General features: G+C 45.3%; 1 protein-coding gene across 1 annotated transcript; it reads right to left on the bottom strand.

Annotated features, from left to right (window-relative positions):
• Positions 1–4,545: 4,545 nt before the first annotated feature.
• Positions 4,546–14,227, bottom strand: exoc8 (exocyst complex component 8). The gene has a single exon (XM_063039840.1). It carries the CDS (start codon positions 14,096–14,098, stop codon positions 11,906–11,908), a length of 2,193 nt encoding a protein of 730 aa, XP_062895910.1. The 5' UTR covers positions 14,099–14,227; the 3' UTR covers positions 4,546–11,905.
• Between the last annotated feature and the right edge of the window lies 1 nt (position 14,228).

The following is a 14,228-nucleotide window of genomic DNA, read 5'->3' as shown; positions in this document are numbered from 1 at the left end:
AGGAAGGTTTCCTGACACAATATATAGGTAAGTCTACAAGAGGAGAGGCTGTACTTGATCTGGTATTGGGAAATGAACCTGGTCAGGTGTCAGGTCTCTCAGTGGGAGAGCATTTTGGAGATAGTGATAACAATTCCATCTCCTTTACCATAGCATTGGAGAGAGATAGGAACAGACAAGTTCAGAAAGCGTTTATTTGGAGTAAGGAGGAATATGAAGCTACCAGGCAGGAACTTGGAAACATAAAATGGGAACAGATGTTCTCAGGGAAATATACAGCAGAAATGTGGCAAATGTTTAGGGGGTATTTGCGTGATGTTCTGCATAGGTACATTCCAATAAGACAGGGAAAGGATGGTAGGGTACAGGAACCATGGTGGACAAAGGCTGTTGAAAATCTACTCAAGAAGAAAAGCTTACGAAAGGTTCAAAAAACTAGGTAATGATGGAGATCTAGAAAATTATAAGGCTAGCAGGAAGGATCTTAAGAATGAAATTAGGAGGGCCAGCAGGGGCCATGAGAAGGCTTTGGCAGACAAGATTAGGGAAAACCCCAAAGCATTCTACAAGTATGTGAAGAGCATGAGGATAAGACATGAGAGAATAGGACCAATCAAGTATGACAGTGGAAAAGTGTGTATGGAACTGGAGGAGGTACTTAATGAATTCTTTGCTTCAGTATTCACTACAGAAAAGGATCTTGGCAATTGTAGGGATGACTTACAGTGGATTGAAAAGCTTGAGCATATAGACATTAAGAAAGAGGATGTGCTGGAGCTTTTGGAAAGCATCAAGTTGGATATGTCTCTGGGAACGGATGAGATATACCCCAGGCTACTGTGGGAGGCGAGGGAGGAGATTGCTGAGCCTCTGGCAATGATCTTTGTCTCATCAATGAGGATGGGAGAATTTCCAGAGGATTGGAGGGTTGCAGATCTTGTTCCCTTATTCATGAAAGGAAGTAGAGCTAGCTCAGGAAATTATAGACCAGTGAGTCTTACTTCAGTGATGGTGGTGGAGGCAGATACGATAGGGTCTTTTAAGAGACCTTTGGATAGGTACATGGAGCTCAGAAAAACAGAGGGCTATAGGTAAGCCAGGTAATTTCTAAGGTAGGGACATGTGGGCCGAAGGGCCTGTGTTGTGCTATAGGTTTTCTATGTTTCTATCCGGAGAGGCAGGATTTATGAACATTTGGAGAGGCATAATATGATTAGGGATAGTCAGCATGACTTTGTCAAAGGCAGGTCATGCCTTACAAGCCTGATAGAATTTTTTGAGGAAGTGACTAAATACATTTATGAAGGTAGAGCAGTAGATGTAGTGTATATGGATTTCAGCAAGGCATTTGATAAGGTACCCCATGTAAGGCTTATTGAGAAAGTAAGGAAGCATAGGATCCAGGGGGACCTTGCTTTGTGAATCCAGAATTAGTTTGCCCTCAGCAGGCAAACAGTGGTTGTAGACGGGTCATATTCTGCATGGAGGTCAGTGACCAGTGGTGTGTCTCAGGGATCTGTTCTGGAACCCCTTCTCTTTGTGATTTTTGTAAATGACCTGAATGAAGAAGTGGAGGGATGGAAATTTGCTGATGACACAAAGGTTAGAGGTGTTGTGGATAGTGTGGAGGGCTGTCAGAGGTTACGGCGGGACATCAATAGGATGCAAAACAGGGCTGAGAAGTGGCAGATGGAGTCCAACCCAAATAAGTGTGAGATGGTTCATTTTGGTAGGTCAAATATGATGGCCGAATATAGCATTAATAGCAAGACTCTTGGCAGTGTGGAGGATCAGAGGGATCTTGGTGTCCGAGTCCATAGAAAACTCAAAGCTGTTGTGCAGGTTGACTCTGTGGTTAAGAAGGTATACAGTGCATTGGCCTTCATCAATTGTGGGATTAAGTTTAGGAACCAAGAGGTAATGTTGCAGCTATATAGGACTCTGTTCAGACCCCACCTGGAGTACTGTGCTCAGTTCTGGTCCCCTCACTGCAAGAAGGATATGGAAACTGTAGAAAGGGTGCAGAGGAGATTTACAAGGATGTTGCCTGGATTGGGGAGCATACCTTATGAGAATAGGTTGAATGAACTCAGCCTTTTTTCTTTGGAGCGACAGAGGATGAGAGGTGACTTGATAGAGGTGTACAAGATGATTAGAGGCATTGATCGTGTGGATAGTCAGAGACTTTTTCCCAGGGCTGAAGTAGCTAGCACGAGAGGGCACAGTTTTAAGGTGCTTGGAAGTAGGTACAGAGGAGATGTCAGGGTAAGTTTTGTTTTAAGCAGAGAGTGGTGAGTGCGTGGAATGGGCTGCTGGCGACGGTGGTTTAGGCGGATATGATAGGGTCTTTTATAAGATTTTATATTTTTTTTCCCCAAATGGAGGACCATGGCATTGATATTGAAAGGGATGATAGAGTAGGATTGTCATCTAGCCAGCAACAGCGGGGATAAAAAGGGACTCTAAAAGTTTCTATTAACACAAAAAGGAAACCTAACAAAAGTTAATATGGGTTCTTTTACATTAATCAGGAGAAAATGTACTGCAAAACGAGGAAATGGAAGAGAAAGTAAATAAACATTTTGTCCTCTTCACAGAAAATATCCTGGTAATAGTACTGCACACCTCTCCCCTCTATCTACAGGGGGCACTGCCTCAGGAAGGCAGCATCAAGTCAAAATCCCCACTATCTTGCCTGTGCCATCTTCTCACATCTATGGAGCAGGAGGCACAGAAGTCTGAAATCCCACACCACCAGGCTCAAGAACAGACACTTCCCTTCAGACATTTCGTTCTTGCAGTAACACAATTACTACCTCAGTGCAGTAATACATCACTTCACACTACAATGGATTTTGGTCATTTCATTTTGGTTCTTCCTTATACAATTCAGTTTTTCTTCTGAATGTGGCTCTAAAGTCATTTGGTATAACTGAAGTGGAGGTTGATACATTCTTGCTTAGTAAAGGCATCAAAGTTATGGGGAGAAGGCAGGAGAATGGAGTTGAGGGGGATAGTAAATCAGCCATGATGGACTTGATGGCCAGATGGCCCACTTCTGTTCCCATGTCTCATGGTCCTTATGCTGCTGCAAGTAAGTTTTTCATTCCACTTGCGCATACATGTGCATTAGAACAAGCCTGAGTTGAAATACATCAACATTAATACAGCAGCATTACAAGCAATGGGTCAGTTACAAGTACATCAATTATAAGTACTGAATGCAGGAATATAGTTTTATCAATCTTCCTCTTCATTCCATACATCAGTAACGAAGGAACAAATTCATAAGACTCTGCATGAAGACCACTTCACAATACTTCACTTTTTTTGCACATGATGAAGACCAAATACATGGGCACAAAAAATGCACTAGAACACCATAGCATAGGTTCAGCTGACAATTGAAATAAAGATTAAACATTTTATCATTTCAGATCTCCCCCTTCCCCTCCCACTTTCTAATCTCTTACTATCTCTTCCTTCAGTTAGTCCTGACGAAGGGTCTTGGCCGGAAACGTCGACTGTACCTCTTCCTCGAGATGCTGCCTGGCCTGCTGCGTTCACCAGCATTTTTTGTGTGTGTTAGTTAAACATTCAACTTGTTCTTCTCTTTTGCAATGTATAACATGTTGATATTCTTTGAGAAATCCATTATACCCACCTGAAATTGCTTGATATCTTCCTTAAGGATATCACGAGACCATATAACATAGGAGCAGAATTAGGCCATTCAGCCCATCAAGACTGCTCCTCTACTCCATCATGGCTGATCTATTATTCCTCTCAACCCCATACTCCCGGCTTCTCCCCATAACCTTTGACACCCTGATTAATCAAGAACCTATCAATCTCTTCCTTAAATATACCCAATGACTTGGCCTCCACAGCAGTCTGTGGCAATGAATTACATAGATTTACCATCCTCTGGTTAAAGAAATATTTCCTCATCTCTATTCTTAACAGATATCCCTCATTTCTGAGGCTGTGCCCTCTGGTCCTAGACTCCTCCAATATAGAAAACATCTTCTCTACATGAACTCTAACTAGGCTTTTCAATATTCAATAGGTTTCAATGAGATTCTCCCCTCATTCTTCTAACTCCAGTTAGTATAAGCCCAGAGCCATCAAGCACTCCTTATATGTTAACCCATTCATGCCTGAGATAATTCTTGTGAATCTTTCAAGGACCTTTTATGATGCCAGCTCATCTTCTCTTAGATAAGAGACCCAAAACTGCTCTTCCACCAAAGCTGCCCTCACCCCATCCTCCCGCTGCCACACTAGGGATAGAGTTCCTCTTGTCCTCACTTACCACCCTGCAAGCCTCCACATCCAGCATATAATTCTCTGTAACTCCCACCATCTCTAACAAGATCCCACCACAAAACACATCTTTCCCTTCCCCCTATTTTCAACTTTCTGCAGGGATCATTCCCTAGTCCACCCATCTCTCTCCTGACACTTACCAGTTCCTGCCCCTACACCTCCTCCCTCACGACCATTCAGGGCCCCAAACAGACCTTCCTGATGAGGCAACACCATCTGCGAGTCTGTTGGGGTCATGTACTGCATCATTGCTCCCGCTGTGGCTTCCTGTAAATCAGCGAGACCCAGTGTAGATTTGGAGACCACTCAGTAAAACACCTTTGCTCCATTCATCACAAAAAAGCAGGATTTCCCGGTGGCCACCGATTTCAATTCTACTTCCCATTCCCATTCCAACATGTCAGTCCAAGGCCTCCCCTAGCAAAACTGCCCACAAGGATATTGGCCCCTTCAAGTTCAGGTGTAACCTGTCCCTTTTGTACAGGTCATACCTTCCGCAGAAAAGATACCAATGGCCCAGAAATCTAAAACCCTACCCCCTGCCTCAATTCCTCAGCCAAATCATTACCCTCACTGGCACATGGGACAGGCAGCAATCCAGAGATTACTACCCTGGAGGTCTTGCTTTTCAGCTTTCTACCCTCCATTCTCTCTTCAGGATCTCCACCTTTTCCCTAACTGCATTATTGGTGCCAATAAGCACCACGACTTCTGATTGCTCACCCTTTGCCTTTAGAATGCCATGGACCCGATCCGAGACATCCCTGATCCTTCCACGTGCATGCAACATACCACCTGGGTGTCCCTTTCATGTCCACAAGATCTTCTTCCTGCTCCTCTAACTATGGAATCCCGTATTGCTACTGCACTCTTCTCCTCTCCAGTTCCCTTCTGAACCACAGAGCCAGACTCTCCACCAGAGTCCTGCTCGCTGTGGCTTCTCCTTGTTAGCTACCCACCCCTCAACAGTATCTAAAGTGGCATATTTACTATTGAGGGGTAGCCTGTACTGGCTGCCCATTCCCATTCCCTCTCCCAACAGTCACCCAGGTACCAGACTCCTGCAGCTCCTATATATCACCTTATTTCCCCATGAGTTGAAGGTCATCCAGCTGCAGCTCTATTTCCTTGATACGTTCTCTCAGGAGCTGATGCTCGTTGCACTTAATGCAGATGTAGTTATCAGGAAGACTGGAGGTCTCCTGGAGTTCCCACATCCCACTACCTCTGAACCCATTCTCAGTGCACTAGCTGTGTACTTACTAGAAACTTGCTCACTTGGAAGCTCCAGTTGTGCTTGCCCAAGCCTGTTGAGCCAAAGGCAGACAACTCTGACAATGGCTGCTCTGCTTATGCCTCCTTTCTTTTTATTGGCCCTGTGCTGACTGCAATCCACCGAGAAAAGTCAAAAGCAGAGTTCTTCAACAAAGGACCCCTCACACTAATTGCAGCCCCTCTGAAAAGAGATGAAGGCACTGGAACTCTTCTTAAACCTTGCACTGCATCACCAAAGAACCACCTCTCGCTCTGATTGCAGCCCACCGAATATAGCTGAAAATTCAACAGGTGTGTCACTTTGAAAACCGAAGGAAGGTTGGAGTCGGCAAGTCCTGAGACAGAGGCAAGAAGGTCAGGTCTATGAATTGTGGCCAGGGACTTGAGGTTCAATATCTGAGTTTGAGAGTGCGGGGCCAAGGACTGCAGACCTGGAGGGAGCCTGGACTGGGATTGGAGGCCTGTGTGTGTCTGCAGGAAAGGTCTTGTTTTGATGTTTCCATCGCCTTGTTTCGTTCTGTTGCTGCTGCTGCTGCTTGTGTTTTTGTGTTGAAAAACATGGGCATGCTACGTTCGTGCTGGAATGTGTGGTTTCACTCAGCACATCCTTGGGTGTGTTGGTTGTTAATGCAAACGACACATTTTACTGTACAGTTTGATGTACGTGATAAAAAAAACCAGAATTTAAATTTGAAACCTAAATCTAACTTTTACATCTAGTGTGGGAACACAAAACCTTATTGGCTGTGAGGAACTCAGGTTGACTAGATTAAGAAAAACAACTTCATTCTGAAATTGTGAAAATTCATTGTTATTTTTTAAATTCCATCATAAAAACACCATGAGTGCAGGCTGTAGCATTTACTCCCGTAAGAGTGACCTCCAGTACATCTTCTTATCCCAGAGCAGCAGTGAGCCATTCACTGCCTTTGAGTTTTGTTTCCTACTCAGTGTGGACCTGTACTGTGGTTCAATTTACATACAATAAATCAGTCATAAACAATAGATAGTTAGTGTAAACATACTCTCACTCATTCACTTTAAATGTAAAGTTTCAGCTCACAATAAAGGCATTGCCCTTCTCTGAGGACTGTCACCCTGTCGTGATGGAGAGGTTTCCGAGTTCCTGAGCTCCCAACATCAATGCTGTCTGGAGCTCAGCTCTTGGTAGGGTCACATCACAAAGGCAGTGAAGGGTCCCCAGTCATCTTGGATGCCACGTCACTGGGTGCTGACCCCGATCTGTCAAGGACCGTGTGGTGGCTGCCAGTGCACCAGCCGCCCCACGTTAAACTAAATCAAGCACAAGGGTTCTCCATTAAGGGGATTACTCGACTTGTGTGATTGCACTACTACTGCTGTAGACATTGCCACACAAGTTCCTCTGGCAGTGGGCTTAAACGTGAAACCCTGATTATTACTGAATTTCATCACCTGGAGAGAGAAGCCATACGGCAAGGTGAAAAGAAACATGATCAAAATTAATATTTAAAAGTTTTCTAAATGTGGTTCTTTCAAACAGAACACCATTCTTTCAAATCAATGTTACACAATCCCAACACTTATTCAAAATAAGACTTACTGTAACAATGAGATTTTACCCCCCCCACCCCGCCAAAGCTTCCACACAGGAAGAATGTAAATAAAGCTTGACGATGTGGAATTGGAGATAACAAGACCATAAGACATAGGAGCAGAATTAGGCCATTCGAACCATTGAGTCTGCTCTGCAAGTCCATCATGGCTGATTTATTAGCCACTCCTGCCTTCATCTCCCATAACCTTTGACGCACTTATTAATCAAGAACCTATCAACCTCCGCTTTAAATATACCGAATGACTTGGCCTCCACAGCTGGCTAAAGAAATTCCTCCTCATCTCTGTTCTAAAGGGATCTCTCTCTATTCTATGGCTGTGCACTTTGGTCCGAGACTCCCCCACAACTGGAAACATCCTCTCTACGTCCACTTTATGCCTTTCAGTAATAGCTTTCAAAGAGTCCACCCCCTGCCCAAGCTCAAGTGAGTACAGGCCCAGAGCCATCAATCACTCATGTGTTAACCCTTTCATTCCTGGGATCATTCTCACGAACTTCTTCTGGACCTTCTCCATTGCCAGCACATCTTTTCTAAGATGAAGGGCCCACATCACCCCTCGTGTATAAACGTATTAACAGTAGATTGAGATTGGTTAACAGATGGAAAAAAGGAATAAATGGGCTTTCATGTTGGCAGGCAGTTACTAACAGAATATAGCAGGGATTAGTGATTGCCCAGCTATTTACAATCGATTTCAACAGCTTGGACAAAGGAAAGTGTGAGGAGTAATGAGGATGGTCATATGTTGGTTCAAGAAGTGGAAAGCTCCACAAAGAGTATAAAATAACATTATAAATGCCAAATATTTTAGTTTTATATTGAAAGAGACTAGGAAATTCTCACAGTGGAATGACCCAGGCTTCCTTGAATACAAGTCACCAAGACCAGCATGCAGGTACTACGGGCAACTATGAAAGCAAAGGATATGTTGGCTTTCAGTGCAAAAGAATGAGTTCAAGAGCATCTGAATCAAAAAGCCATCATAATGAGACCAATTCTGGCAAACTGTGTACAACTTTGACCTTCTGTATACTTGCAATGAAATATTACAATGAAGATTCAGCAGACTAGTTTTGAAGATGTTAGGTTTATAATATTTGGAGAAATTATGTAAACAAGACAGTATTCTCAGTCACTTTTTTTTAGGCAAAACCTGATTTATACATCCTAGCAACAATACTACAAGTAATTTTTCATTTTTTCTAGACAAACTATATGGTTCATCCAAACAATAATTAGCTGTCTATAAATAGCTTTGTTGATTCTCTTCATTTTAGTTATACCTTAAAAGGCAATCAGAAGAAAATAAGAATTCATTTATATTTTCATTGTTATACACAATGAGATGGAAGCAGGATTGGCAATTCTTACCCCCTCCCTTTCCCAGGCTGCTCTCCCATACTCTTCTCTCCTACCTGTTCTAACTCAGTGGGACTCAATACTGACTCTTTCCTGGTCCGTGTTTAATGTTTCATATAAACAATAAGAGAACCACTCCTCTGAAGAACACTGTTCTGGTCTGTAGAATAAAAGGTGACCTCACTGAAACATCTGCCATATCTGCCATTCTTTGGGGTCTGACAAGGGAGCTGATTTCACTGGTTGATGGGTCCAGATGCAAGAGGGTTAGACTTAAATCAAAGGGTGGATTGTGCAGGGTTGAGACAGGAGAGATTTCTTAGGAACTTTCCAGTCTGAGGGGGTGTAAAGCATTGCCATCATTAATGGCATTCAAAACAGATTAGTAAGGCACTGGATTTCAAAGATACAGCGACATGGCAGAAAAATGGGGCTGAAATAGATTAGTAATGATCTTGATGAATAATGGACCAACTCAAAAAGACCAACAGCCTAGTCTGGGTTCTTACTTCTTTTCTACAGTCTTCTATGGAAACAAGCAGAGATATTCTATAGAAACAATTCGATAGTCTTTCTGAATATATTGCAAGTGCTCTATCAATATCAACTCAGCAATAATCATTCAATAGATCCTGCCTCACTTGACAAATATAAAATTTAAACTCAATAACTTTGCAATAACTGTAAACATGCAATCTTCATTTGATCATCTCTCACATGGGGGAGTTACAGATGTGAGGACAGTACTTGCATCTCCACATTAGAACAGGATAAATGCAATACACAAAAAAATCCAGCCTTTACTTGATGCTATTTCTCTCTTATCACAAGGATTCAAATTCTACAGCGGACTAACATAAAATTTATACTTCGTGCAATCTAGAGGTAACAATGTCCAATTACCCATGTCATTTCTTCAGGGAGAAATAAAACCAACGATCCAGCCACGGATTCAGTTGGATATAAAGATCTACACTAAAGTATATACAGATTCTCCGATCTGTTACTCAACACTGATTCTGCCAACTAACACCACTACAGATTACCGAACATTATCACGTTGACGCTTGCTGGAACCTGACATCCAAGTTGACTTTTCATTTCCTACATCTCAATGTTGACTGTACTACCAACGAACACAAGCATGCTTACAAGAATGCATTAAAATGTTGTAAATGAAATGTTTCTCCAATTTGCTGATCTGCATATGTGAAATATAATGCAATTTTATTTGATACATTTTTGCTCCAAATAATGCCATTATAAAACAAAAAAGAAAATTAAATAAAGTCAAATTTGCATTCTAAGGGTCACAGTTGTGTGTGCAGATTTTTGCCACTGAATCTGATTGGGTATGGCATGTATCTTGTGACATATATAATCAGATTCAGTGGCAAAAATCTGTACACAGAACTGTGGCCCTTAAAGTTGAATACGAATTTGATTTTCTAGTGAAGCCATTGTACTAAAATGGAAAAATCGGCATCAATATTTTGATAATCTGAATACCAGAAATAAGTTTTATTTTAAAAAGGTACTTCAAATGTTATTGTTTCATAGAGCATTAATGCAGGATCAAGATGAATCACTACAGTGGCAACTTTATTTCTAATTTTAAAGTAGTAAAGATCATAAAAATGGCATTTAGAAGTAGTAGATCAAATAAAACTGTAACCTCCCACAGAGAATGGAATATGCAATTAAAAATCCAAATTATTGGGGCAAAATTTAGAACAAAATGAGATGCACCTCATCCTATTGGCCCCTGACACATTTAAGCTGCAATTGAAAACCTGTCACAATGGTTTAATCACAGCTTCACACAGAGCTAACACATCAAGTGGAACAGCTGTTCAGTTCAAGAGCCGAGGTCCTGCTATTAACACATTCAGAAAAACAAGGGTAGTTAACTCTCAAATCACTGAAATTGAATTCTGAGCTCTGGAACACTGAATTGTAATAACGTCATGCTTACTGCTACGCTACAGTAGCACCCACTTTATAGTGGTTAACTGATCTACCAACCTCCGCACCTTTGTGATGAGGGAGAATGACCAAACTCCACACGGACAACACTGGAGATCACTGACCTTTAATGATCTTCAAAGCACCCAAATAAATCCTTCAGACCCCAAACAAAACTTGTCGGCCTTTACCTGGTGCCATTCCTCTCATATTACAAGAATTCAAACTCTACCGTAGACTAGCATAAAATTTACAAACTCTACAGTAAACCGGCGCAAACTTTACAAACTCTACAGTAGACCAGTGTAAAATTTAAAAATTCTACAGTCTAAAGGCAAAACAGAGAAGAAAATGTTCCAAGATGAAAAGAAGAATATTTTGGCTTTGTGAAGATGGCACAGTGTAAGGAGGCCCAATCACTTCTGTAGGACTTTGGCAGTGAGCCTGAACTTGGACATATTTGCAGCAGTAGAGCACAGGGTGAAGCAACTTTCAATCATTAAGCTGATGTAAATGTAAACAAAAATCTCAAATTGACCCAAAGCATTTATAACTGAAAGTATTATAGTATAGGATAGTATATATTACAGTATAATTAGTCCACATAGAAAAAACAATGCGATGGACACCAGTTCTTGTGGCATTGGCTTGGAGGTAACTGATAATCAGAATAATTGGCAATCAAATCAATACATTGATGGGGACCTTTGTTTAAAGCCTGAGTTACCTCGAAAAAGATAGTAGCTACAATATGGCACTGCCAAACCGACGTCCCCCCAAAGCAAGTCTCCAATGTTAGGGCAGAATTGCACCATTACTGCATAGCAACAAGTTGCAATGCTGAGACTGTCTGAAGACATGTAGAGTCCCTCAAAATTGTTAAAACCAAAGTACTTCATGGGATTTAAATGGGGGAAAAAATACACTGAGCTTCAGGTGATATTGAATTTAGAAAGCATTGAAACTCGAGGACTACAACAATGAAACAGCAGAGAAAAACCAAGCACTGAGTTACATATATCCCAAATGTTTAGGCAATGGAATTGCATTTTAAAGTGTATTTGAGAGGGAGAGAGATAGTTTTTGGCAGTGGAAGGATAATTGGGCCTTGGAAGCCAATGGCAATTTTTTTTTTGCACAAATGTTAGTACGTGAGCAAATCCAGGTATTGCCATAAATTTGTTTTACTGGTGAAATATAACCAGACAAAGCAGTAGTATTTACAAGGCAGGAGTTGCTAAAAATAACAACTAGCAGGTGATTATACTGTCCTTTGTATGAGATAACTTAAGATCGTCCCAAACAGATACAGCTTGTGTTAAATAAGAACTATAGGGGAGTGGCTGTGTAGGGGATGCCTGCAACAAGTACTCAGATGTTCAGACAAAGGAATTGGTACTCTCTGGATTGACACGAATGATTCGGGAGCCATTGCGGAGATCCTGGAGCTGCTTGGCTGGTGTCCCAACCCCCTCCTCGAACCGTCTCTCCACCACCGGGAGGACCGTCTCGTAAAGGAAGGAAACATTGTCCCGAATGAAGATTTTCTTCTCCGGGTCCTGCTCACATCGCAGGCTGTAGTCGACGTGCTGCACGGCCACCAGTATGATCTCCTGGAGGCTCTCCAACAGGACCATGTGCAGCTCTGGAAAGTACAGCTTCAGCCCTTCCTCCAAGAAAGCCATCAGCTGCTTGGTGAAGGCCACAATGGTGTAGCTGAGGTTGACCCAACAGTCGTCACCGGTGTACTGATCGAAGTTGGTGATTCCGCTAGCCTTCATCTCCTCCTTCAGTTTTGTCAAGGCCTCAGGAGTCATCAGGTTCATCCTCCTCCACATCTCCTCAGAGTTGCGGTGCTTGGTGGCTTCCATGATGATTCCCTTGTAGCTCTGGAGCGCCGCCTTGATGTCCTTGACCAACAGCGCCTGTAGGGTGAAGGTGAGGTCCAGGCCGATCTCACGCAGCTTGTTGCAGTGCTCCTTGGCCACCTCCACGCACTCCGCTGTGGTGGACAGGCTCTCCTTGCTGTCGAACACCTGCTTGCTGAAGGCATCCACGAAGAGGCGAGTGGCCGAGCGCGACCACACCACGAAGGCCGAGTAGCAGCCGCTGTCGCCAGCGAAATCCATCTCGAACTCGCGGGCCGTGTCGAGCAGGCCGGTGAAGAAGATGTTGCAGAGCTTGTGGATGTAGAGCAGGGTGGCGCCCTCGATGCGCAGCTGGCGGATAGCCGTGTGCACGGCAGCCGCCCGGTTCTTCAGGAACAGCTCGCACGCCTTGGTGGACTGGCCCAGGCGGATGAGCTGCGAGACGGCGCGCCGGGTGGCCCGCGGGCCGCCGCGCAGCGAGCGCCCGGGCGACAGCTCGTACACCAGCACGTCGGTCAGCCGGCGCACCCGCTGCTCCACCCGGCTCCTCAGCTGCCGCACACCCGGCTGACCGTCGGCGCCGCTCACGTAGGCTGACAACTTGTCCAGCAGATCCACGGCACCCTCGAAGTCCCGCTGGGCGATGCACACGTCCAGGTCCTCGGGCAGCTCCTGGATCCAGTCCAGGCTAAGGTCCAGCGGCTGGAGGGGCGCCCGTTGCTCCTCGGCCTCTCTCTCCTCCTCCTCGAATGGGTTGGTACTGCCAGACGCCAGGGGTCTCCTGCGCTGCTCCTCCTCCTCCTTCTTGGCCGCCGCCAGCCGCAGGGCCTCGGCCTTCTCCAGCTCCCGGCGCTCGTTCAGCGCCTTGTTTTTCTTGGTCTGGTCCAGGATCTCCAACCACTCCTTCTTCACCTTGGCGTTCTCGGCCTGGAAGACGCGGGTGTCGGGGAACATCAGCACCTTGAACATGTCGCGCATCGGGCCCGCGTCCTTGACGTTCACCACTGCGAAGCTGTCCAGCTGGTAGACGGCGTCGAAGCGGTAGCGGAGGCCGGCGCCGCGGCGGCCCGGCAGCCAGGCGGCCACCAGCAGGCAGTCGTTCATGAGGAAGGCGTGCACCCGCTGCAGCTGCGCCGCGCTCTCCGGGTCGCACTCCAGCAGGTCGCCGTTGTAGACCAGGTAGCGGCCGGGCGCCTGCAGCAGCTCCTGGCAGCCCTCCACCTTCTGCAGCAGCGGTGTCAGCGTGCGCTGCTTGTGCTCCTCGGCATCCCGCGGCAGCAGCGAGGAGTCCGACTGCGAGGAGGCGCCGGTGCTGGCGACGGACGAGGCCGAGGAGGAGACGGCCGCCCCGGTTTGCAGGAGCTGCTGCTGCTGCTGCTGCTGCTCTCGGTCGGCCGCCAGCAGCATCTGGGTCAGGCCGTCCATGATGCCCTTCTGCTCGGTGAGGATGTGGCTGAGCTGGTACATCTCGCTCTCCAGGTACGAGATCTCCCGCGCCGTCTCGATGAACTGCCGGTAGTTCTTGTAGACGTTCTTCTTCAGGTTCTGCGCCGTCTCGTCGGCCAGGCTCTGGATCTTGTGCCGGTGCTCCTGCAGGTCGCGGTCACCGTCCGACTGCTGCGACAGCTGCTTCACGTAGAGCGCCGGGTCGAAGCGCATGGCCTCCAACTGGCGCCGCAACTTACCGCCGCCGTCCACTGCCATCCCTATCCGCCGAGACCGGGAGGCTGAGGAAGAAATCGAATCCCAGGCCTCACCTCAGGATTGTCCCTCCACTTCCGCTCGCCCCTTCAGCTGACAGCTCCTTCCGCCCGGCGTAGAGCGGAGGCTCTGA

Source organism: Mobula hypostoma, chromosome 2 (assembly GCF_963921235.1).
Source record: "Mobula hypostoma chromosome 2, sMobHyp1.1, whole genome shotgun sequence".
NCBI lineage: Eukaryota > Metazoa > Chordata > Chondrichthyes > Myliobatiformes > Myliobatidae > Mobula > Mobula hypostoma.
This window is presented reverse-complemented; position numbering and strand designations above follow the sequence as displayed.

What these genes read in the sequence shown, in the direction of transcription:
- exoc8 (XM_063039840.1), bottom strand. Translation starts at nt 14,098, where the DNA reads ATGGCAGTGGACGGCGGCGGTAAGTTGCGGCGCCAGTTGGAGGCCATG.